This window comes from Schistocerca serialis, chromosome 2 (genome assembly GCF_023864345.2).
Source record: "Schistocerca serialis cubense isolate TAMUIC-IGC-003099 chromosome 2, iqSchSeri2.2, whole genome shotgun sequence".
Classification (NCBI taxonomy): Eukaryota; Metazoa; Arthropoda; class Insecta; order Orthoptera; family Acrididae; genus Schistocerca; species Schistocerca serialis.
The window spans coordinates 797,453,412-797,478,287 of record NC_064639.1 but is presented as its reverse complement, the minus strand read 5'-3'; the positions used below and the strand labels follow the sequence as shown (position 1 = coordinate 797,478,287).

At 39.1% G+C, this 24,876-nt stretch overlaps 1 protein-coding gene and 1 pseudogene across 2 annotated transcripts in view; both read left to right on the top strand.

Moving 5' to 3' along the window:
* Positions 1 to 6,045, top strand: part of LOC126458033 (uncharacterized) — a 99,589-nt gene extending 93,544 nt beyond the window's left edge. The window contains exon 10 of one of the 2 annotated variants that reach the window (XM_050094824.1): positions 5,368 to 6,045. In XM_050094824.1, coding sequence (XP_049950781.1) covers positions 5,368 to 5,479 — 112 coding nt within the window. In that variant the 3' untranslated portion in view covers positions 5,480 to 6,045. The remainder of the gene's footprint in view (positions 1 to 5,367) is intronic. The other variant, XM_050094823.1, reaches the window with a different exon arrangement.
* Positions 6,046 to 6,110: 65 nt separating this feature from the next.
* Positions 6,111 to 24,876, top strand: part of LOC126456425 (arylsulfatase G-like) — a 72,847-nt pseudogene continuing 54,081 nt past the window's right edge.

Here is a 24,876-nt window from a genome sequence, read left to right as displayed (position 1 = left end):
AACAAAAGCAAAATGAGGATAATGGAGTGTAGTCAAATTAAATCAGGTGATGATGAGGGAATTAGGTCAGGAAATGAGACACTTAAAGTAATACATGAGTTTTGCTATTTGGGCAGCAAAATAAGTGATGATGGTTGAAGTAGAGAGGATATAAAATGTGGACTGGCTGTGGCAAGAAAAGTGTTTCTGAAGAACAGAACTTTGCTAATATTGAGTATAGATTTATGTGTCAGGAAGTCTTTTCTGAAAGTATTTGTATGGCGCATAGCCCTGTAAGGAAGTGATACATGGACGATAAATCGTTTAGACAAGGAGAGAATAGAAGCTTTTGAACTGGGGTACTGCAGGAGAATGCTAGATGAGTGGATCACGTAACTAATGAGGAGGTACTGAACGGAACTTGGGAGAGAAGTGTTAGGAAATCATTTCTGAAAGTATTTGTGTGGAGTGTAGCCATGTATGGAAGTGAAACGTGAATTATGAACAGTTTAGGCCAGAAGAGAATAGAAGCTTTTCAAATGTGGAGCTACAGAAGAATGCTGAAGATTAGATGGGTAGATCACATAGCTAATGAGGCGGTACTGAAAAGAATTGGGCAGATGAGGAATTTGTGACACAACTTGACAGTTGGTAGGACACATTCTGAGCCATCAAGTGGTCACCAATTTAGTGTTGGAGGGAAGAATGGAGTGTAAAAATCATAGTAGGCGGCCAAGAGATGAATACACTAAGCAGATTCAAAAGAATGTATGTTGCAGTAGTTACTCGGAGATGAAGAGGCTTGCACAGGATAGAGGGGCATGGAGAGCTGCATCAAACCAGTCTTTGGACTGAAGACCACAACAACAACATTCTGTAAACCGACATTTAGCATGTTCTCTTTAGTACTCGTGTGGATTAATTCAGACTTTTCATTATTTAGAGTTAGTTGCCACTTTTGTCATCACACAGGTATCTTATCTAAATCGTTTTCTAATTTGTTTTAATCATTTGGTGACTATAAGATGGTCAATCACAACAATATCTGCAAACAGTCTAAGTGGACAGTTCAGATTGTCTCCTAAATCATTTATGAAAGGAACAGCAGAAGGCCTACAAAGCTTCCTTGCAAACACCAGATATCATTTCTGTTTTTCTTGATGATTTTCTGTCAGTTGCTGCATACTGTGACCATTCTGACAGGAAATCATTCAATCATACAACTAAGAAGTTACTCCACAGACACACAATTTAATTAAAGTTGCTTGTACAGAACTCCACGTTTATTGCCTTCACCTGACATATTTATTTGGAAGTCACACTAAAATGTTTACAGATACAAAATCACAGCTATACTGTTACAAGAAAGTAACATCGACATCAGAATGAATAATTTGGTCACCTTGTGAATGAAACTGCACTGTTGCAAAATGTGGAAACAGCACAGCGTGCCTGAGCGAGATTCTTGCAGTCTAGGTTGTAACTCGCGGCTAGCCGCTCGGAGAGAGAATGGATCTTATTGGCCGCTAGCAGTCAGTCGTCTGGATTGCACAGAATGGCTGAAAATAGAGCTGCCTTCCTATATGACGTGAACTTTACAGTCATGATTTTGGCATTTGGTCATTTTCAACTACCACACTGAAAAGATACATGTGTACAGAATTTAATGAAAAATGCAGTGAATCAGAAAGTAGGTAGCATTATGCCGGTACAGTTTAAGACCAAAAATTTTTTTTGGAGTTTCAAAATTTATTATTGAAAGTATTTGCTTACATTTTAAGCATGATTAGACTTCTGTAAACAAAGTCATCATCAAAATATATTAAACTTTGTTATATAATGCAAGTGTCATGGCATATGAATGAGAACATTTTCGTAGAGCTTCTGGCAAAAATAGGAAAATCGTGTCTGACATACATGTAGTAACTGTGGCATAAAATGATCACCAAGAACAGTCACTACATGTTCAGACACCATTCTCTAAAGCGACATTGTTGAATTTTCTAATTTATTGATTTAGCAGCTTATGATGTACATCTATGGAGTAAGTCCAAGTAATGGAAACCAAAGATGAACATTGTAGCCTGTCAGTTTATGTGATGTACTCTGTGGTTGAATCTAGAGAAGTGTTGTAGGCAATAGAACAGAGTTACATAAATTGAATAAGGCTTTTATATCTTTTGATGGTTGTTCTAAGTTATGAATATATTGTGTAAACAAATACACATATACCAGGGAATTTAGCAATGATAGGAATGGGCTGTTATACATCATGTGGTATGCTGAATATGAACTATAATCATGCATTAGTGCAAAGTAGATCAGTTGTAAAAGGTACATAACGTAACCATCTATCAAAATGTACTATGAAAGCAGATCATATACAGTTGTTCTATGAAAGAACGAGCGAATGTTTGTTTTAAAAATGTTGTATACTACAAATATTTGTCATAAAAACATTATATACCATAATGTAACAGTATACTGTAAAGCATTTGTGTGCTCTTTCATAATATGGTTGTATATGATCAACTTTCATAGTACATTTTGACAGATTGTTACATTATGTTGCTTTAAGACTGACCTAAGTTGCAGTAATGCACAATAATATTTCGTATTTAACATAGTGCATGATTTATAACCATGGCTAAATTTCTTGGTTTAAGAACATTTGTTTACACTACATATTGGCAACAGAGAAAACCATCCAAAGATATACAAATTTTATTCAATGTATGTAACTTTGGCCTATTGCCAGCAACAAACCCCTGGATTCAATCGTAGAGTACACCACATAAACTGACAGCCTACAATGCTCATCTTTGGCTTCCACTAACGTTTGTAAATTTGACAGTGCGGCTTTAGATAATGGCACTTGCACATGTATTGACTGGTTCTGATAGTCATTTTATGGCATAGATACTAAACGTATGTCAGTCATGTTTGTTCCACTTCTGACAGACACTTTGTTAATGTGTTCTGATTTATATTCTGTGGCACATGCATTACATAACAAATTTAACATAGTTTGACAGTGACTTTCTTTAAAGATGTCTAATCATGCATAACATGTAAGTAACATGATTTCAATAATTTTTGAATTCTAAAAAATTTTATAAATTTGTGATCCTACATTTCATGTCATGATGTTATATACCTTCTGATCCATTGTATTTATTCAGTTGGGTACTTCAAAACAGCCAAGCTGAAATCGTAATTATACAATAGAATAAACAATCTATACAGTTGGTGGAACTTTCATTTAAATATTAAATACAGTATCCATGCAAGGTTCAGTACCAAGTATATCACACCAGAAATAATTATGGAATAGATTTATCAGTGGTTCACAGTACACAGATTAATCCACAATCTCTTAAAGACTCATGTTACACAATTCCAAAGAAATGAATGCGATTTTCAGTTACAGAAGTAGAAAACAATAATCACCGATCAAACTAAACGCCATGCATGAAATTTGTAGGCATCCAAATGGATAACAAAATGTGATGTGATGGAAATATTTCATGAATAAGTAAATCAAAATCTTATTTCTGTATTCTTAGCACTAAGGAATTTTTCCCACAATTTTGATCTGTCACAGAACTGTTAGCATATTTAGCATATTTTCACTCACTAATGTTCTCTAGGTTAATCTTTTGGGGCAATGTAGTTAAAATCAAGAAAGTATTTAAGCTACAGGAGCTTGTGGTAACAATATTATCTAAAGTTGATAGCCAAACATCTTATAAACTGTGACATTCATAACCACATTATTGCAGACAAAAGTATTTCATATAGACTATATGTGTACCTGTCTAAGATTCATAACAGTGTCTTATAGTCTCTGCACCAGTCATTAACAGGTTGCCAATAGACATCAGGCATGAAATTGGAAATCAGCAGAGCTTCAAACAAAAGAGTACAGGTATTAGTCACTCCTATAATCTCTCAGGTGAGTGGACTTGGGGATATAAATTCTGGTTAACAGTAATGTCATGTTATATACATTTTTAACTTTTTTTCCAGTACATAGGAAACTGATAGAGAGTGCTGACTGATATAAGTACAATTAGATAAATGCTTAGTATGAAATGACAGATAAAAGCTGTAACTGAATAGTGAAAGAATAGGAGCAGTTGGTTGTTTGAAATTAGTTACTCATAATATATATGTAGACTAATGTAGAAATATTTACCAAAATTATCAATATGCATAGATTAGTGAGAGTCAGAATTGACTTTTAGTGTATAGCCAGCCACTGTGGCTGAGCGGTTCTAGGCGCTTCAGTCCAGAACTGCCCTGCTGTTACAGTCGCAGGTTCGAATCCTGCCTCGGGCGTGGATGTGTGTGAAGTCCTTAGGTTAGTTAGGTTTAAGTAGTTCTAAGTCTAGGGGACTGATGACCTCAGATGTTAAGTCCCGTAGTGCTTAGAGCCATTTGAACCATTTGAACTTTTAGAGTACTTTACAGAAGTAGTCTTGAGGGCTTTTTCTGCCTATTAATATAGAACTTCAGTTTTCCATATTCTAGAAGGCTCTCTTTCATTATAGGATTTACAGAACATGATATATGTACATATCAATAAATGATTTAATTTGAAGCTCTGGAACCTTTTGGCTCGGCTGCAAGCTTCGCACACTTGTAGTTTCCGTTTTTGTTTTATTGGATTTTCCCCCGAAAGACATCAAATGTTGTCTTTCACAACACAGATCTCTCAGTGACATACTTGCCTCACTACTAAATTGTTATTGTAATTAACTTTATGTTAGAAAACACTTCATCTTTTTTGTGGATCCCTTATTTTGCTGCAGGCACTTTTCACATCTTTCTTTTATTGAAAAAGCGGTCTGTTCAATTTATACTTTCTGTGAATGAAAGACACTGCAATTTGCTCCCAGCATTTAGGTGACAAAAAATCAGTCTAGTTCCAATTTTGGCACACATAATTCATGTTTCAAATGATTCTTGGTGAAGATCAGTCAATTTTAGAATGGAAGCTCATATTTCTTCACCTACATGAGATCACCTTAGATGGGACACAAAGTTATATGATCAAAACATCATGAAGGAGAGTTGACAAGATGGTTTGATGTTGGCTCTACTGCTCCAATAATGTATGAAAAAATTCAAAAGTGGATTCTCAATTATCTTAAACATTTCCTGTATTCAGTTTTTGAATGATAACACTTATCGGAAACTTGTGAGTGTATTTAATACTTCCTGTGGATGTGGGTCTTTCTAATTACTGTTTTTATCTGATAATGTGCACATTAATTACTATAAAATCACAGTTTGATTGTTCAATATGTGTAAAGTATTTGACAAGAGTTGTTATCAGATAACATGTGCCTCCAGTATCAGTAAAAAGTTCTTTGTCATTTCCAGGTCAAGGGTTTCAAAGGACACATTTTGCTGTGTGAAATCAGATAAGTCTATCAAGAAACTGTATACATTCCGCTTCATAGATGATGATTGTGTGGTGCGCAGCAGTGTTTAGTGATCAGTGAGGAGAATTTCTTGACTCTCTTGTGTTTTATAATTGTAATTTGTCAATTATTCAGCTTCAGAGAAATAGTGCTGAGTGTTGAGAGATCTGTGTTAGTTCACTAAACATATCATTTCTATATCATAACATGTAAGTAAGATTTAATACAATTTTAGTGTCAGTTTAGTTTCAGTGAATAATGACAGTTGGTATGTTACCATAGCTTTTACATGAATCAGTCAAAAATTAAAATTTCAACTCACATGTTTCAGTAGCATTTAATTTTCACTGCCATAAAGCATATTAGTTTCAGTTAAATAAGAAAATTTTAGTACTTGTGAATAAGGTTGTTCTTATCTCATCCCTTGTATATTTTTTTCAGTGTCCCATAGCCCCGTAACAGTATTTTTATGGAGTAAAAGTATTCTTCAAACTGTTGCTGTTATGTATTAAAATTTGCTTACTTTCCATCAATTTTAATGATTGTAAAATTAATGCTGTATATTGTGTACATATGAGTGTGTGTAATGATGTGTGTATAGCAAGTATTATGTTGTTGCACTGTTTCAAAAATGGCATTAGCAGATTATTAGAGACAGTGTTCTAATTTGCTTTCAGCAACTTTTCTGCTCATTGTAGTTGACCGCAAGAAGAATGTGTGCAAATAATTGCCACTGGAAGTACAAATTCAATGTGATATTGTTCCTGGTGATGATTTTTAACCCGCACCTCAGTAGTGTGTATGCATCAGGCTATTTCATTGCTGAAGATTATGATTCACCAGATATAAACCTGTCACAGGATACAACAAATTCTGTTGATGCAATAAAAAGTGGCTTGACACCAAACATTGTTTTGATTTTGGCTGATGACCTGGGTTGGGGTGACTTTGGGTCATATTGGCCATATTGGCCATATACAGCTTTAACACCAAACTTAGATGCCATTGCAAAGGAAGGAATAAGGTTAGTGATAAACAGTGTAATAAATCTCAGTGTGACAAAAACTTCAATAAAAAGCCATTTTCTTGCTAACGTTAATCTAAGATGATAAACAACTATGTTATTCTCATGCTTCACATTTTGTGTTAATAATTTCACTACTTGTCTGTTACAAATTTCCACCGAAAAGTAAAGGAATTATTAAAAATCACCATATGTCTGTAGCAGTTTCAGACTTTTATAAAGTAATTTGTGTTGCGGAGCTTCAGAAGCACTTTTTTTTGTCTTATGAAACTAAGTCTGGTGTAGTTAATGACAAATTTACTATGAATTACTATGTGATTTTGTATGACTTTACAACATATCTTGACCTATTATGCTTTTAATAAAGATTGCACCCCCTATGATACTGTGCAGAAATCTCACTCTCTTGAAAGGAGTATTTGCAACAACAGACTTGAAATCCCTAAGTATGTGTACATTGATTGGATTTCCTGATGCAGTTGTAGAAGCAACAATTAACAAGGCATAAAGGGGAAAAAGAGGCAGGAAAGTCTATATGTTCAGTAAATTAAATATTGTAAGGTAACGGCTTTACTGCAGCTAGAGTCAGTTGGTTCAAGCAATGAGCTGTTTGATGCACTTCATGACAAGTATGAAATAAACAGTGGTTCAAACTGTACAAAAACATACACCTGCCAGAATAATAGCATTGCTACAAAAACAATGTCAGGATACTTCTTAAGAAGCATCTGCTGCATGATACAAAGTAAGACAGAACACATATCCAACATAATATGTTTAGCTATCTGGACAGTAACCAAAGCTTTCTTTAGTATCTACACAGGCATAACAATGCTGTTACACTACACAGTCGGTGTAGGTACTTCACAGGCAAAAAGTGGCTTGATAATAGCCGGGGAACAGAACCCCATGAGTGGAAAATGAACCTGCTCTGTGGGTGAATCTACAGGAAGCAAAGGGTCCAAACTGACACAGAGACAGGCACAGGAATGACTTGGAATGTGGCAAGCACAGACAGCTAAAGGTGAAGCACTTGACAAGGCGTGCAAGTTAGCAGTGGAGACAAATCCAACTGTTTTGGAAGGGGGGGGGGGATGAGGATGAGGATGAGGAGGAGGGGCTGAGGCTGCAGGTGACAGGAGGACACGGAGGGGATGGCAACAAGGAAGCATGGTGCAGCAAGGTGAGTCCTCACCCAAATCCTGCCACCCGGCTGACGAGAAGACTGCAGTGTTGATGTCCCAATAGGGCACACATGCAGCTGATTTGCATGGTGGGTCCGTTGCTCCCTGCTGGCATCCACCACAAACAACTGACAGCCAAAATGATTTTCTGGAAAAGTGGGTCATTAGCTGTGGCATTTGATGGAAAATCCAACAGGGTTTGCTGCAAGACAACACCCTTGCGAACATGGGGGCCTCCTGCTGGTTGACCGAGCGAGGTGGCGCAGTGGTTAGCACACTGGACTCGCATTCGGGAGGACGACGGTTCAATCCCGTCTCCGGCCATCCTCATTTAGGTTTTCGTGATTTCCCTAAATCGCTTCAGGCAAATGCCGGGATGGTTCCTTTGAAAGGGCACAGCCGATTCCCTCCCCCATCCTTCCCTAACCCGAGCTTGCGCTCCGTCTCTAATGACCTCGTTGTCGACGGGACGTTAAACACTAATATCCTCCTCCTCCTCCTCCTCCTCCTCCTCCTCCAGCTGGTTGAACTCCGGATCAGGCCCCAATGGTAGCCTTGACAGTCCACCAGCATCGGTATGCTGGGTCAAAAAAACATAGCAACAGTTACTGAGAAAGAGGGCCCACCTCTGCAATTGGTGGGCAGTCTTATCCAGCAGCTTTGAATGAGAGCCAAATAAGGAAACCAACACCAGTAATTTCTTCATTCCGAAAATAAAAGATAGCACCTCCTTTTCCACCTGTGAATAGTTACACGTACACGGTGCAGTGGAAAGTGTCTTTCAGGCATAAGCGTTGGGCTGTTTAGTGCCATCAGGGTTCAATTGGCACAGGGTGACACCAATGGCATACTGGAATACGTCACAGGCCAGGGTTAAGGTTTACCCATTGTAAAAAGGAGCCAAACAGAGAAAAGCACAAACACTTACTGAGAGACTGAAAAACCTGTTGACATTATGCAAACCAGACAAACGTAATACCCTTCTGGTGAAGCCAGTTATGAAACTGGCAGGTGTGTGCGACCCGGGGAATGAACTGAATATAATACAAAATTTTACACAAAAAAGACTGGAGCTCATTCTGGTGCTGGCAGGTTGACAATCACCTTGATGTGGTTGTCTGCAGGAACGAGACCAACTTTACTAAGCATGTGTCCCAAAAATTGCAGTTTTTAGAAGAGAAAACTGCACTTTTCCAGTTTGCAATGACGGCCAATCTCCAGGAGGCATTGCAAAACTGACTGTAGGTTTCGTAGGTGCTCCTGCCGAGTAGGGCCTGTTACCCAGATGTCATCAAGATAATTGCTGCAACAGGGTATGTCTTGAATCACGTGCTCCAAATACTGCTGATAAATTCCAGGTGCAGATGAGATTCCAAAGGGCAAGCGATTAAACTGATGTTGAGGACCAGGAAAGTCTGAGAAGCCATGCCCAATGGCATCTGCAGGTAAGCATCACATAAGCCAATGGGGAAAAATACTGGCCCTCTGACAACTTTACCAATGGTGCAGAATTGGATATAAATCCATGACACATTGTGTGTTGAAGTTCAGTTTAAAATCATTGCAAAGCAGCACATCGCTGTCGGGCTTCTGAATCACCACCAGAAAGGTGGTCCATTGACTCGAAACAGGAGAGACAATACCTTGATCCCGACAACAATGGAACTCGCCTTTACCTTGTTGTGCATGGTGAAGGGAATTGGGCATGGGCAACAGAATTTAGGTACCACTGACAGCTTAAGTTGAATATATCCTTCAAAATTTTCCACACGACCCAGGGTATTCTCATACAGTGGGCTGCGTGACTGCATTAAGGAGTCCAACTTGTGAAATGGAACAGACTGAGACACTAAATGCAGTTTGTCATTGGTATGGAATCCAAAAACAGAAAAAGTATCTAGCCAGAAGATATTCTGTGCCAACAGCAAATTGACCACTAAAAATGTAAATTTGCATTCCCATTCTTATAACACACAGAGACAGAGATTGCCTGTGCAAAGGAATGTGCTGCTTACAATGAGACAGACCTGATAGAGTGGCGGTTGCAACTCTGGACACCCCAAAAGCCTGTAAATTAATGAGGATGACTTCCTCTTTTTTCAGAGAGACGTGTGGGGTGTCGGATGCACCACAGTCCTGTGAAAACTTTAGAGTATTTGATGACTGACTCATGGCATACTGATGGTCACAAACGGTTTCAAAATGGCTTATCTGATGGTATATTCTGCACACTGTCTTCACATGGAGGCAGTCTTGGCGAACATGCAACATAGACAATCAGGTCAGGACCACTGGCTCACCCAGTGAGCAGAAGGAGAACAATACCAAGGACCCTGATAGGAATTACAATGCTGCAAGAGGCACAAATCCGCCTAGCTCAGGATGGGCAGGGATGCAGCAGCTCCGAGACGACACGGCACCAGAATCGTCAACTGCGGCAACACAAGGCAACTCAGCGGGAGGCAAGGCCCACAGGTTATGAGAGGTTGTTTACCATGTACATTAATTGTGCCATCTGCCACTTATCAGAAAGGGGTATCCCTCCTGGGCTACTTCGGCTAAAGAAGGGTCGGAGAAGACCAACGCCCTAGTCTGAACCTTCAGATCATGAGCTAACATGACAATCAGATCCTTACTTAGTGAGTCTGAGTAAGGGGTGGCACATTTGGGACACACAAGACAAGACTCGTGTGAGAGGCTCTACACTTCCGTGATCCATAGTGTGTACAACTGCCCATAGCACTTGTGATGTTGGTTAAACACTGAACTGCGCCACCACCAAGAGAGTTTGATGTCTAAAATACTGCATAAACAACTGACAAAATTCATAAAAGGGGAGTTTCCCAGGCTCAGTGAAAGGCTTCAAATTTTGGGCAACTTCATATAAACCCATGCTGCTGGACAAGAAGACAGCCTTATAAATTGGATTGTCGATATGCCTTACCTGTCGATGCAACAGGAACCAGTACAGGTAATTCTTCTACCTTCTCATTGACTCATTCAAACCAGCAAATGGTGTTGGGAATGGCTGTTGTGCAAGAAAACTGCACACTGCACAGTAGCTGCTTAGCCCCCCCGCCCCCCCTCCCTCGGCGCCACTCGAAGGGCATGAAGTGAGTCCACATTCTGGTTTATCAGTTGCTGCTGCTCTTTTTGCAGGTGCAACTGTTCTTGCCAGTGCTGCAGAAATGCCTGTTCTGTGGCAGCCCAAGCTAACACTAGGCAAATGGGAAAAATGGGGGGGGGGGGGGGCATTACACTTGTTTTTGTCGCCACTTTAGTTTCTGCGTCAGCATGACAACGTCACTACACTATTCAGTCATTGTGGATATTTCATTGGCTGATCGTGGCTTGTTAATAGCTAGGTAACAGACTCCTATCAGAGGGGAACAAACTCCTCATTGCTGGACAGTCTATAGGAAGCTGAGAGTCCAAATACATCTAGGGACAGGCACAGGAATGACTCAGCATGTGGCAGGCACAGACGGCTAATGGCTAAGAATTCGGCAGCAATATGCAGCACAATGCTGAAGGCGAGGTCGTCGATGACTGAACTCCAGGTAAGCACTGGCCCGCATGGCTTACTGCCACCCATGTGTAAACACCTCCACCAGCAGCCCTGCCCATATTATTTTTCACGTGCACCCTCCATGTCAGGTTTCCGCTCTGTACCACTGTGCTACCCATGCCAACTCATCTGCCTTCATCGTGGTGTCTACTGATGGGGATACTAAACTTTCAATGCCTACCATCATCAAATGTTCGTACTAGACCTCTGCAGTATCTATAGAAATTTCGGTAATTTATAAAGGCTGATACTAGCACAAAAATTATTGCCTAGGCATATGAATAAGTAAAAGCAAATCTAAAGTTGTTATATGATCCATTCGTAAAGAAAACCAAGAAATTCTGACACACTTCAATTGCAGAAGCAATGCAAAGGTGAATGGTATAATATTTAATACTGATGGTGTTGAGAAGTTGCTCAAATTCCTGTAAGTCTAAGTTTGGACTCATGTCCTGACGGAGTCCATGTCAGATAGTACACAAATTTACAAGCAAATTACCTCCACTCTCAGTAATAATTTATTGCAGATCCTTGGTCTGAGATTTAGTCCCATTGATTGGAGAAACATATAGGACACACTTGTCTACAATAAAGACAACAGAACTGCTGATATATCTCACTTAGCTCTATTTGCTGTTTGTAATAAAAGAGTAGAATTTATTCTGAATTCAAACATGATAATGGACCTGGTGTAGAATTATCTTCTCCTTGGTAATCATTATCACATGGAACTAACTTACAAATATCAGTCATGGGCTTCTAAGAACCATGGAAAGAAGTAATTAAGTGAATTCACTGTTTGTAGACTTTTTTAAGACTTTCTGTTTTGTACCACACTAATGCATACAAAGAAAATGTATTCATGCAGTATATCTAACTGAGTTTGTGGTAGAGTTGAAAACTCCCTGAGTAGTGGAATGCAACACATAATCCTTTCACCTGCAGACAGCAGTCATTTTATCTATGCCACAGGGAAGTATGATTGAACCATTATGATTCGTGTTTTGAGTTAATAAGTTGATAGAAAGTGTCGGTTAGAATCTCAGACTTTTTGCGTATAATAGTGTCTGTGAGGAACTTACATCAGATGAAAATTTTATCAGTATCCAAAATGTATGAAATATATTGAAACAAAGCTGTAAATAATTAAACTTAGCAACAATTAAGATTCCTCCTGTCTATCACTTTTTACAGTATGGCTGTTTCACACAAAATGCATCAAACGTAGCAGATTATATGAACTCTGCAAATCATCATAAAGTGCATGGCATAGGGGACTGTTTATTTTAATATTCATCTGGGCCTTTTTGCATTCAAGAGACAGGAGGAAAGAATGATTGCTTTTATGTCACTATATGTTACATTATTAGTCTCATTTTATCTTCATGGCAGTAGTAAATATGTGAACTCCAAATAGGAATATCAACAATGTAGGAAAAGACAGATTGCTACTTACTGTAAAGAAGACACATCGAGTTGCAGACAGGCACAATCAAAAGACACTAACATAAAGCTTTCGGCCACAGCCTTTGTCAGTAAAAGAGAGACACACTCACCATCCAAACTCATACAAGCAAGTGCGCGCGCGCGTACACACACACACACACACACACACACACACACACACACACACACACACCTGCCAACTCCAGCATTTCGGGATGGAATGCCGGCCTGAGATACTGGAGTTGGTTGTCGTGTGTGTGTGTGTGTGTGTGTGTGTGTGTGTGTGTGTGTGTGTGTGTGTGTGTTTTACTGGCAAAGGCTGTGGCCAAAAGCTTTATTACTGTGCAAATTTCTGATAAATGAATTGTCTAATTCATCTATGTATCTGTTACCATGCTGCTGCGTAGTGGACATAAGAGATAGGTTGTCTGTCACATCACCCAACTCGGTACTGCTCTAGATGAGCATGTGCATGGTCATACATAATCGGCAAAAAGTTGTATGACACCATGATTGTAAATAATATTTTTATTAATGACCTGCCGATTGGTTGTGATCTACTTGCTGGTAGAGCTTGCATTTCCAGACTGTTTAAATTTTCAGCATTGTCAAAATATATGGCTTAATTTTGAAGAAGATAAGCTGTATTCCCTATATGTATAATATTATACCTTAAATTTCATTATTGCTGGCATAGAAAAAATATTTACAAATGCAGTATGTGTCTATGTCATACTGTAGCTCCAAAGATGACAGCATAGTACTGTCAAAACCAGTCATCAATTCAAAATAAATATTTAAGCGAGATCCTGGCTCTGAAGTATTTCTTCAAATATTACCACCCTCAGTCTTTTGCGTTTTATGATAGTAAGAGAATAATCTCCTTACCCTTGTTAATGATATCCTGCCATCTTTGTTTAAGCTATTATTTTTTATATCATTTACTTTGTTGGTGACAAGAGCCGTGCTCTTGGTATGTGTCCATACCAATAGTCCAGGTGTTATTCATTTCTCTGTAATGAGAGATTCCTCAGATCTTTACTTGTAACTATTATTTGTGGTAGGGTTTTACAGGAAAATAGCCATTCGAAATGTAGCATAAGCATTTCCATAGAGTGGAGGTGGCTTTCAATGGCCATTATTATTACTGGCACTCAATACCCTACAGTCCAACAGAACAGTAGAGCTCTTATATATTGTTGTGGCCTTGAAGTATTTTTTTTCCTCCACACATTACCCTTGGGTTCCCCAGTAATCACATCCAGGCTGTGTTTATTTGGAACATTCCAAGGGTAGGAACTGTTTCCAAGTACTCAATTTTTGTTATGTTTAGTCAGAGTCCAAGCAGAATGGTACTGTTATAACATGCCTAGTCTTGTCGCTGTCTTGCTGAGTGTTACTATTATAACATGCCTAGTCTTGTCGCTGTCTTGCTGAAACAATGTCCATGACATCATCTGTGTAGAACAAGGTATAAAGTATTTCTATTGCAGGTATCATGTGAAGTTGTCCATAAGTAAGATGAGCAACTGTGATGACAGGTACAGACTCTTGATGCATTCCAGCTGGGTAGCTGTTATATACGTTAACTTGATAATACACGCACCTTTTTGTGTTTCTGTACACTATTTTGAAACAGTGTACTTATTTGACAGGCATATTGTAATCACAAATTATATACCTAGTTAGTTGTTCCAGAACGTCATCAGTCTTTCTTTAAATATAAGAAAGGATTTTGCAATAATATGATCTTCTCGTGGTGTTTATTAGTGAGTTCTAGATGCTTTTGATTGAGTTGATGGGTACTGATGAAGCCATCAGTTGCTCCACATTAGTTGCTGGCATAGAATTTCTGCTTCTACATCCACATAAATATTCCACAAGCCCATGTTCAGGGCATGGTTGTGGCATTGTACCAATAGTATTGATTTTCTTTCATATTCTATCTGTACTTTGAGTAAGGGAATAAGGACTGTTTAAATGCCTCTGTACAGACCCTTATCTCTCTTATTTTGTATTCCCATGGTTCCTACATTAGATATACATTGTTGGTAGCAAGTAATCACACAGTCACCTCAAAATACTGGTTCTCTAGATGTACCCAACAGGGTTTTGCGAGAACTGTATCATCTTTCTTTCAAAGATTCCCACTTAAATTCTGCAAGCTTCTCTGTTACAATTCTGTATGTGCTGTACTGACCTGTTATGTCACACCAGTACATCTTTGAATGTATTTGTTGTCTGTTATCATGTCTACTTTATAATGATTCCAAACACTTAAATCTTGCATGTGATTTCCTTTACAGGTGCACTGCACTTTTCCAGAACCCTTCCAACAAATCTAAGTCTCCCATTTGCCTTTTCTAATACTGATTTTATGCTTATCACCCCACAAGCAGTTCTTGATAAATATGGGCTAGGAAAGGAACTAATTCTGTGCAGTGGTAAAACACTAGTGTGGTAATATCCTCTTGTATGAATACTTTTTAAATGTGGAATTTAAAATCTCTGTTTTCTGCCTACTGTCTTCTGTTTTGACACCACACATATCCACGAGACATTGAAAGATGGGTTTGGATCCATTCATTGACATTAAGAATGACTAGAACTTCCTAGGATTTTCCGATAAATCTTACACCAGGATGTGACTCTGTAAATTATTATAGGCTTCACACATGATCATTCTTACAGATGCACAAGTTGTTATAAACTTTTCTGTATCAGCACCTCTGCACCCTCTCTTTTACCAAAATGTAGTATTCTCTGTTTTCACAACATTCCTTTAATTGTATCTTTAAACCATGGTGGGCCTTTTCCATCTTTTATTATTTTATTTAAAAGGTAGTTGCCCAGACTGCAGTTCATATCATCTTTTAGATTTAAACAAAGTTTTTCCTTACTGTCATTGGAGACACATTGGAAAAGAATAGGCATATTTGTAACTAGGAGATCTAGAATATTTATGTTGTGTTTTGGTTGTCTGACTAATTATTCAGATCAATTGTCAGACAAAGTTCAGATGTTATTTCACAATAGTTTTTGTCCTTACCCCCGATAATGTATTCTTAGTTTTCCCACTCAATACTGGGCAGGTTAAAGTCACCGCCTACTACTACTTTATGCTTAGGGTATTTCATTCCTATTAAGTTTAGGCTATCTTTGAATGTCTCTACAATTGATGTGACTGTATCTGGTGATCAGTAGAAACACCCAATTACTAAGTCCACTAGTCCCGATTACCATTGTCTACATCAGTCCACAATCAGATTGATTATGGACCTCACTAGACCTAACACTTCCGCCTGTTTCTATAAAGACTTCTCCTCTTGCTGAGTCTAATTTATCTTTCCAGTGAACATTCCACATATTGTCAAAAATCTACCTATTCATTGCTTTGGGTTTCAACCAACTCTCAGTATCTAGTTTGATGTGGGGGCAATTGCTTTCTATGAGAGATATACTCTGGCAGTTAACAACTAATGTATTGAGATTCTCTGTCTCCACATTTGCTGTTAGGTCTGTTAAAATAGTTGGCTTATCCACTGCTGGTTTTTCTACTGTGGGCTTTGGAGTTTCATTTAATGTAAGAAAGATCCATGTGCCTTCCACATGTACTCTGCCACCTGAATGGCTGTTTCTAGTGTAACAGCCGATCTCATCACAGAACTAGCAAAGTCTGTGGTATAGATCTTCCACTCAGCTCCACTCTAGAAGGCTCCGATCAGTTCTTGAGGCAACATCACAAATCAACAGCTGTGCAGAGACTTCACGGGCAAGGCTTGCTGCCTACTCCACTTCTGGCAGTCTCTGGTACATGCTGAGAATGGTCTCAGATTCTAGGCAACAGACATCACCAGTTATGTGAGTGACAGTCTGCAGATGAGTGCAATCTGTGCTTTCAGTTGCTTCCAGCATGGCCTCTTCCACTTGTCAGACAATTCCTCCCAGGATACAGAACAAGTTAATTCAGTTTGGTTCCCTTCTGTGACCCTGTTTTTAGTAAGAAGGTCCATGAGATACATAACATTCAAACTGTCTACCATCAACAGCCCCTCCTTTCCCATTTTCAGCTGCTGCTAACATGACAGAGGAGAGGCAAGACCTATTGGCTGTGTCCCCTCATCAGCAGAAGACAGTACCTCATACCTGTTTGTTAAAAGTATGGGGCTGGCTTTTTGGCCATTTGCTACATACCGTATTCCTCACGAAACAGCTCCTATGATATTTGCTGCCACCACAAGTCTACTGGTAAAAGATTGAAACACATTCATACCAGACACAGGGAAGAGAATGAGGCAACAAGTTGACAACTGGTTCACAGCAAATAGGCTTACCCATAATCGTACAAACACTTATGTTATAGAGTTCTAAATAAATGGAAATGACTTACAGCTACCAGGACCATAGGTCAATGGACACACACGGTATAAGGATACATGTATGAAGTTTCTAGACATTCAGGTGTATAATAACTGAAGGGCACTAGCATATGGATAATTGGCCCAAAAAGCTCAGTTAGGCCTGCTTTGCATTTAAAATACACTATCATTTTGCTCACCTGCAGATGGGATTGTGAATATAATTTCAGTCAATACTGTGTATTGCATGTGCTCTGGGTGAATACAGCTAATTGAAAAAAAAAAAAAAAAAAAAAAAAAACCAACTTTGTAATGGTATTCGTGGTTAATATCAAGAATAAATTAGGATGATCTCTGGAATCCGCAACTATAATACTAGAGATAAAAATATTTACATATGCAAGGGTGTGATCAAAAGTAACAGGAATTTTTTAATTTTTTAAGCCTTATACATCCAATTAAAAAAAAAAAAATATCATCTTGTTGGTACATATGTTCCTGATGTATGTTTGCGTTATCAGCTGTTTTGAATATTTAGTTTATTGTTGACAGTTGAAAAGATTATACGTGTTTTTAAGTGCTCGAAGAAGTTTCACTTACGAAAAGATGAATCAAAGAATTTGCATTAAATTTGGCTTGAAAAATGGAATAAAGTACAGCACCACATTCAAAATGCTAACTGTGGCTTTTGACAAATGTACTATGTGTAAGACAAGAGTTTATGAGTGGTATAATCATTTCAAAGGAGGTCGAGAGGACGTTTAAGGTGGCAACCACCTTGGATGCCCTAGCACATCAGTTACTGACAATAATGCAGAAGCAGCAAAGAAAATGATTCTGAAAAATCGTTGAATCACCATCAGACAGGTTTCTGATGATGTCATCATATCCTTTGGTACATGCCAAGCAATTTTTTTCAGATGTTTTGGTCATCAAACATGTAGCAGCAAAGTTTATTCTGAAATTATTGAATTTCAACCAAAAGCAACATTGCTCAGACATCGCTCAGGAATTGCTCAGTGAAAATGGCAACAATCCAGAACTTCTAAAAAATGTTATTAGGTAATGAGACATGGGTGTATGGGTATGACTTCAAAACCAAGGCCCAGTTGACCCAATGGAATCTGCCTGAAGAACCAAGACTGAAAATAATTTAACAAGTTTGATCACATGTTTCCTTTGACTACAATGGGGTAGTGCATCATGAGTTCCTGCCTTATGGTTTTATGGTCAATAAGGAACACTGTCTGGAAGCTATAGGTCGTTTGCATGAAGCAGTCCAACGAAAATGGCCAGAATTGTGGAGAAACCACTCGTGAAAACATGTCAATGCTTGTTTGTGATTTTTGGCAAGAAACAAAACATTATATTGCCTCAGACACCATATTCACTGAACATGGCTCCCTCCAACTTTTTTCTATGAGGTCTGTTCAGAAAATTCTGGAACTTTGTTCACAAAATTTTTCAATGCTTACTTTGTACTTATTGTGCATGGCCTCCTTCGAAATACTCTCCTCTCCCAACGCTATTTCCACTTGTGGAAGCAGTCTTGGTAGACCTCTTGCTGGATTGTGCGAAGTACCGCCTGCGAATTTGCTTTTACCTTGTGTCTCATTGCAAATCTTCATCCGTTCAATGGTGTTTCCAACTTTGGAAATAAAAAAAAAAAAAACATTCACGGGGATCAGGTCTGGAGAGTATGGAGAATGTGGCAGCACAGTGATTTTCTTTTTGTGCAATAGTTGTGCACCAACAGTTATGCACCAACAGGGATGAATTTGCGGGTACATTATCGTGATGCAAGAGCAATGAATTGTCTCACCACATTTCAAGTCATTTTCTTCTCACATTTTCTCACAGGTGTGGCAACATGTCATGATAGTACCATCGATTAACAGTTTGCCCCTGTGTCATATATTCAGGATGAACTCATCCTTCAGAGTCAATCAGCATGGCTTTGACTTTTGACCTGACCTTTTTTTTTTCTTTTTTATCTTGGAGAACCTTTCCAACCCATTGCGAAGACTGTACCTTGACCTCAGCATCATAAATGTAGGCTCACCTTCCATCACCAGTTATGATTCTCTTAAGGAACATCTCGTTTTCATTTGTGCTATCCAAGAGCTCTTCGCGGATTGTGAGGCGAAGGTCTTTCTGATTGTGACTCATGAGCTGTGGCTCGATCTTCGTGACAACACGACGTATTCAAAAATGCTGTGTCAGGATTTCATGACATGGTCCAACTGAAATGTTACATTCTTCTGCAATCTCTCGGACAGTCAGTCTTCGAGTGGCACACACAGTTTCGTTGACGTTCCTGACAAGAGCATCGTCAGTAGGCATCAAAGAGGATTCTGAATGAGGGCCATATTTAACCTCCATCTGGCTATTTTTAAACCATGTGTACTATTTATATCACCAAGTACGGCTTAAGCACTCGTCAGCTTAGGCTTTGTGCATCATTTGGTGTGTCCCTCTAAAGGTTTTCTTGAGTTTCACAGAAATTTTAATGCAGGTGTGTTGCTCCTCTAACTCTGCCATCTCGAAATTTGCAAACTATGCAACACAATGCCCTACTCAATCCAGGGCTGAACGATAACTAACAGACGTACAACAATGAAACTTTCGGCAGCTACACATTATCACAGGTATGTGCAGGGATACTAATCGTATTTCACCCCAGCACACCACAGGTGCGAAATTACAGAAGTTCTGAAATATTTTGAACAGACCTCGTATTCCAGAAGTGAAAGAGAACCATGAAAGTATGTTGTTTTGGCACTGTTGATGAGATAAAAACAGAATTTCTGAAGGATCTGATCACCATAATGAAAAGTAAGTTCCAAAAGTGCTTTCAAGACTGGGAAAGTGCTGGCTCAAGTGTATTCTATCTGAGGGGGATTACTTTGAAAAGGACAGTGTTGATGTTGATGAATAAATAAAAATACTTTTAGAAAAACAAAAAATTCCCATTAGTTTTTTTTTTTTTTTTTTTTTTTTTTTTTTTTTTTTTTTTTTTTTTTTTTATCAAAACTCATATTTCATTAAGATTCTTCTGCATGTCTGACCACATCACGATATGATAAAACTACAAAATTTTACAACTTAATAATGGTGACTACTTGGTGTTTTGTGGTTACTGCTTTATTCCTCCAGTTGAAAGTGATTGGGACTCTCTGCATATTTTACATTAACTGGATGATAAGACCAAGGGAGGACAACATCAGATGCTACTGTTAGGAATGTTCAATGTTAATTTTTATTGGATGTTGCTGTCAAATATGATGAAAGTTGCCATCATGAGACATATTGGTGCTTCTTGTTGTCTGGAATGTGATTTTTATGGCGAATGGTGGTGCTGCTTCCCAAGCACAGTCAGTCTGCCAGCCTCTTATAATGGTCACAAACCCAGAAGAATATTTTCAAACATCCAGTGTGCTGGAATAGCTTGGGTCAGCAACCTTTGTTAATTGGTAGAATGAAAAACCAGTCTGAGTTACAAATTTTTACTTTTTATTCATTCGATGACTAGTTTCAGGCCAAGATCCACACTGTTCATTTAATGTTTTTGACATCTTTGGTAATGCCATTTTCGACTTTATTATGATGATTTTGAAGATGGCCTGAAACTAGTGATTGAATGAATAACAAGTAAAAATTTGCAACTTGGACTGGATTTTTGCTCTACCAGAGGAATATTATTGAAATGGGCTCCAACCATGGAAACTATGGTCATGTAAAATCCATATAGACTTTCCATGCTTCAGAATGGTTTTTTATGTGTAAGGTGATGGTAGTTTGTCTCTCGGATTCCAAAGGTAAAGTGGAACTTGGCAACCAGGTCAAGGAGAGCTCTTACATAAACTTAGCATCACGGCAAGTAGATGGTGTGTCACCGATTTTGTTCAGCCTGGCCCTTGGAGAGATAATAAGGGACGGTCGCAGGTTCGAATCCTGCCTCGGGCATGGATGTGTGTGATGTTCTTAGGTTAGTTAGGTTTAAGTAGTTCTAAGTTCTAGGGGACTGATGACCATAGATGTTAAGTCCCATAGTGCTCAGAGCCATTTTTGAGATAATAAGGGAAATTTTCATAAGAACTTTGAGGGGATAGAGACAGAGGGTGAGAAAATCGTGCCTCTCACATATGCTGATGATGTGGCCCTGTTGTCCATTTCTAAGGTAGAACTGATGTGATTTAATGACAGAGTGGAGGTGGCAGCAAACAGAATCTGTCTCCTTGTGAATGAATTGAAGACCGAATATGTGGTAATGACCAGGAATCATGCTCATTCAAGGGACCCACTCCAGCCTCTGGTTGATGGAACCTGATCATACAAAAGGCTTCATAATTTTAAATGTCTGGTGGTAATCCTTACAGAGGGATGCACCATATTAGGCAGAATCAAAGTGAGGATCCAGGCCACAAACCAAACATACTCCAGACTGAGTGAGCTTTTTAAATTGTGCAGTCTTTCAAGGAATTTCAGACTCCAGCTGTACAGAACACTGATCCAGTCCATTGGGCTGTGTGGTTGTGGAACTTGGAGTGTCCAGAAAAAAAAAGACTTAAATAGACTTCTGATAAGGATCATTGCTACTCACCATATAGCAGATATACTGAGTTGCAAATAAGCACAACAAAAAGACAATCAAACAAAGCTTTTGGCCAACAGGTCTCCATCAGAATAGACAACATACACAGAAGCATGCAAACGCAACTCACACACACATGATCACAGTCTCTGGCTGACAAGGCCTTGTCATGCAGAGACTGTGGTTATGTGTGTGTGAGCTGTATTTGTTTGTGTGTGGTTGTGTGTGTGTTGCGTATTCTGGTGAAGGCATGTTGGGCCAAAAGTTTTATTTGACAGTCTTTTTCTTGTGCCTATCTGTGAGTCAGTTTTTCCTCTGTATGGCGAGTAGCAACTATCCTTTTCATAACACTGTCATCATTCCATCCTAAATTTTCTATTGTTTGTTTAAATAATCTTCTCATTTTCGATTGAAAAGTCTTAAGGATGCTATGGTCCAAAGCAAGATGAGGTCATTGGAGAATGGAGGATCCGGCATAATTGTGAACTGGATGAAGTCTACAATAGACCAAACATTGTAGGCCCGATGAGAAGCAAGCAGCTAATCTGGGCAGGATGTATCGCTCAGATCCACAGAGACAATGGCTTTTGAAATCCATAGATTTTATTCCGTACAGAAGAAGGCCACAAGCAAGACCAAACACAGCAGGTGCACAGATGGAAACCATGAGAACTTACTGCAGATTGGCATAGAGGAGGATTGGTGACAGAAAGCAGGAAACAGAATCCAGTGGAGGAGGAGCCTTGTAGCTGCACATGGTCCTCTTTGCCTGATCACTTAAAGCAAGTAAAGTAAAGTGCTGGTAGACATCCAGCAGGAAAATGAAACTTTAAACATATTCTGAAAGAAAGTAAACCAGTATCCAGTCAGTCACTTCTTCCCCAATTTATCAGAATATTTGGTCTCAATTATATTAGTTGATCCCAACATCCTGTGTCGACTGCCGTCTGAATTCTTGTAATGCTGACCATCTTAAGGCAATAACCCAAGACCATTCTGGGTTCCACCATTGTGTATGCTGTTCATTTCAGATGTGGTGAGCGGTTTTCTATGCAGCCCTGTGGGAGTTGCTTTATCTAACATGTCTATGAACCAGTCATATGCCATACATCCAGTGAGGTGCAGAGGGAAATTATTCATTTTGTCTTTTACATGTGTTCAATAATCTTTCCAGTCTGCTCTGTCACAGTTCCATTTCCTTAGCCATTCTGAAGCAATTGTTGCTTGTTTGTTGTCTAATTGATAACAATGTGATGATCTTATAAGACTTCTCAACCATGTTTCCGAGTATAAATGAATAACACATGGGAAGTATTTTTTAAAAAAAGAAAAGAAACAAATGAAGACAATGGTAGCATAATGCGTGAAAGGTTATTTCATAATTTATAAGGTTTTGCTCTCCTGTTATGGGTATCGTCAGGAGTGCACCAAAAGAGTATGATAGGTCCACCATTCTTATCCATTTGTAAAGGCAAAGAGTTTGGGCCAAACTCTTTGCCTTTACAAATATCTGCTTGTGTCTGTGTATGTGCGGATGGATATGTGTGTGTGTGCGAGTGTATACCTGTCCTTTTTTCCCCCTAAGGTAAGTCTTTCCGCTCCCGGAATTGGAATGACTCCTTACCCTCTCCCTTAAAACCCACATCCTTTCGTCTTTCCCTCTCCTTCCCTCTTTCCTGATGAGGCAACAGTTTGTTGCGAAAGCTTGAATTTCGTGTGTATGTTTGTGTTTGTTTGTATGTCTATCGACCTGCCAGCACTTTCGTTCGGTAAGTCACATCCTCTGTGTTTTTAAACATAAATGATCTGACAGACAGGAAGAACAGCAATCTGCAGCTGTTTGCTGATGATGCTGTGGTGTGCAGGAAGATGTCACCATCAAGTGGCCGTAGGAGGATACAAGGTAACTTAGAAAAAATCTTAGTTGGTCTGATGAATGGCACCTAGATCAAAATGTAGGTGAGTAGGAGAAGCAAATCCTTAATGTTCGAACATATCATTAGTGGTGTGCCGCTTGACACAGTCAAGTTAATTACATATCTAGACATAACATTGCAAGCAATATGAAATACTACAAGCATGACAGGATTGTAGTGGGGAAGGTGAATGGTCGACTTTGGCTTATTGGAAGAATTTTAGGAAAGTGCAGGTTCATCTGAAAAAAAGACCACATGTAGACCATTGGAGTGACCCATTCTTTAGTACTGCTTGAGTGTTTGGCCCTGCACCAGTTCAGATTAAAGGAAGGTATTGAAGCAATTCACTGATGGACTGCTACATTTGTTATCCATAGGTCTGAACAACATGCAAATATTTCAGTGTTGCTTTAGGACCTCAAATGGGAATCCCTGGTGGAAAGATGATGTTCTTTTCAAGAAACACTATTGAAAAAATTTAGAGAACCACCATTTGAAGCTGACTGTAGAATGATTTTACTGTTGCCAACATGAGAAATGAGGGCTTATATGGAGGTGTGTTGGTAGTTATTTTTCCCTTGCTCTGTTTGCAAGTGTAACAGGAAAGGAAATGATGTAGTGGTACAATGTATCCTCTGCCAAACACCATATGAAGATTTACTGAGTATTTATGTATATTGATCAGCCAGAACATTATGACCACTGATCTACTATGGATAAAAACCCATCCAGGTGATAGCAGTGTCACCAGGCAAGGAATGACTGCTTGTCATACAGAAGCACAGTGCTTGTAATATCAGTGAGCATGCTGTCCGTTTGTAGAATGGGGAAGGTGCGCAATCTATCTGAGTTTGACCAAAGACTGATTTTGATGGCACAGAGGCTCAGCACAAGCATTTCAGAAACTGCACGAATTGTCATCTGTTTGAGGAGTGCTGTGGTGAGTGTCTTCAACAGGTGGTGAAACGTCCAGATGTCATGGGGTTTGGCTGTCATCCCTCGTTACAGATGTCGGACGTTGTAGGCTGGGCAGACTGGTACAACAGAACAGGCAGCAAACTGTGGTGGAACGACATCAAACTGTAATTCTGGGCTGAGTAAAAGTGTGTCTGAACACACAGTGCACCAAACACTCCTAATGATGGGCCTCTGCAGCTGACAAACCATGCATGTGCCAATGTTAACACCACGACATTGGCAATTATGACTGAAATGGGCAAGTGACCATTGGTACTGGACCTTGTCTCAGTGGCAGAGCATTGCATGGTCTGATGAATCCCAATACGTTCTTTATAATGCTGATGGGAAGAGGTGAAGCCATCATCTTCCAGGAGAACAGCTCATTGACTCCTGTATGTGGGACAGAGACAGGCTGATG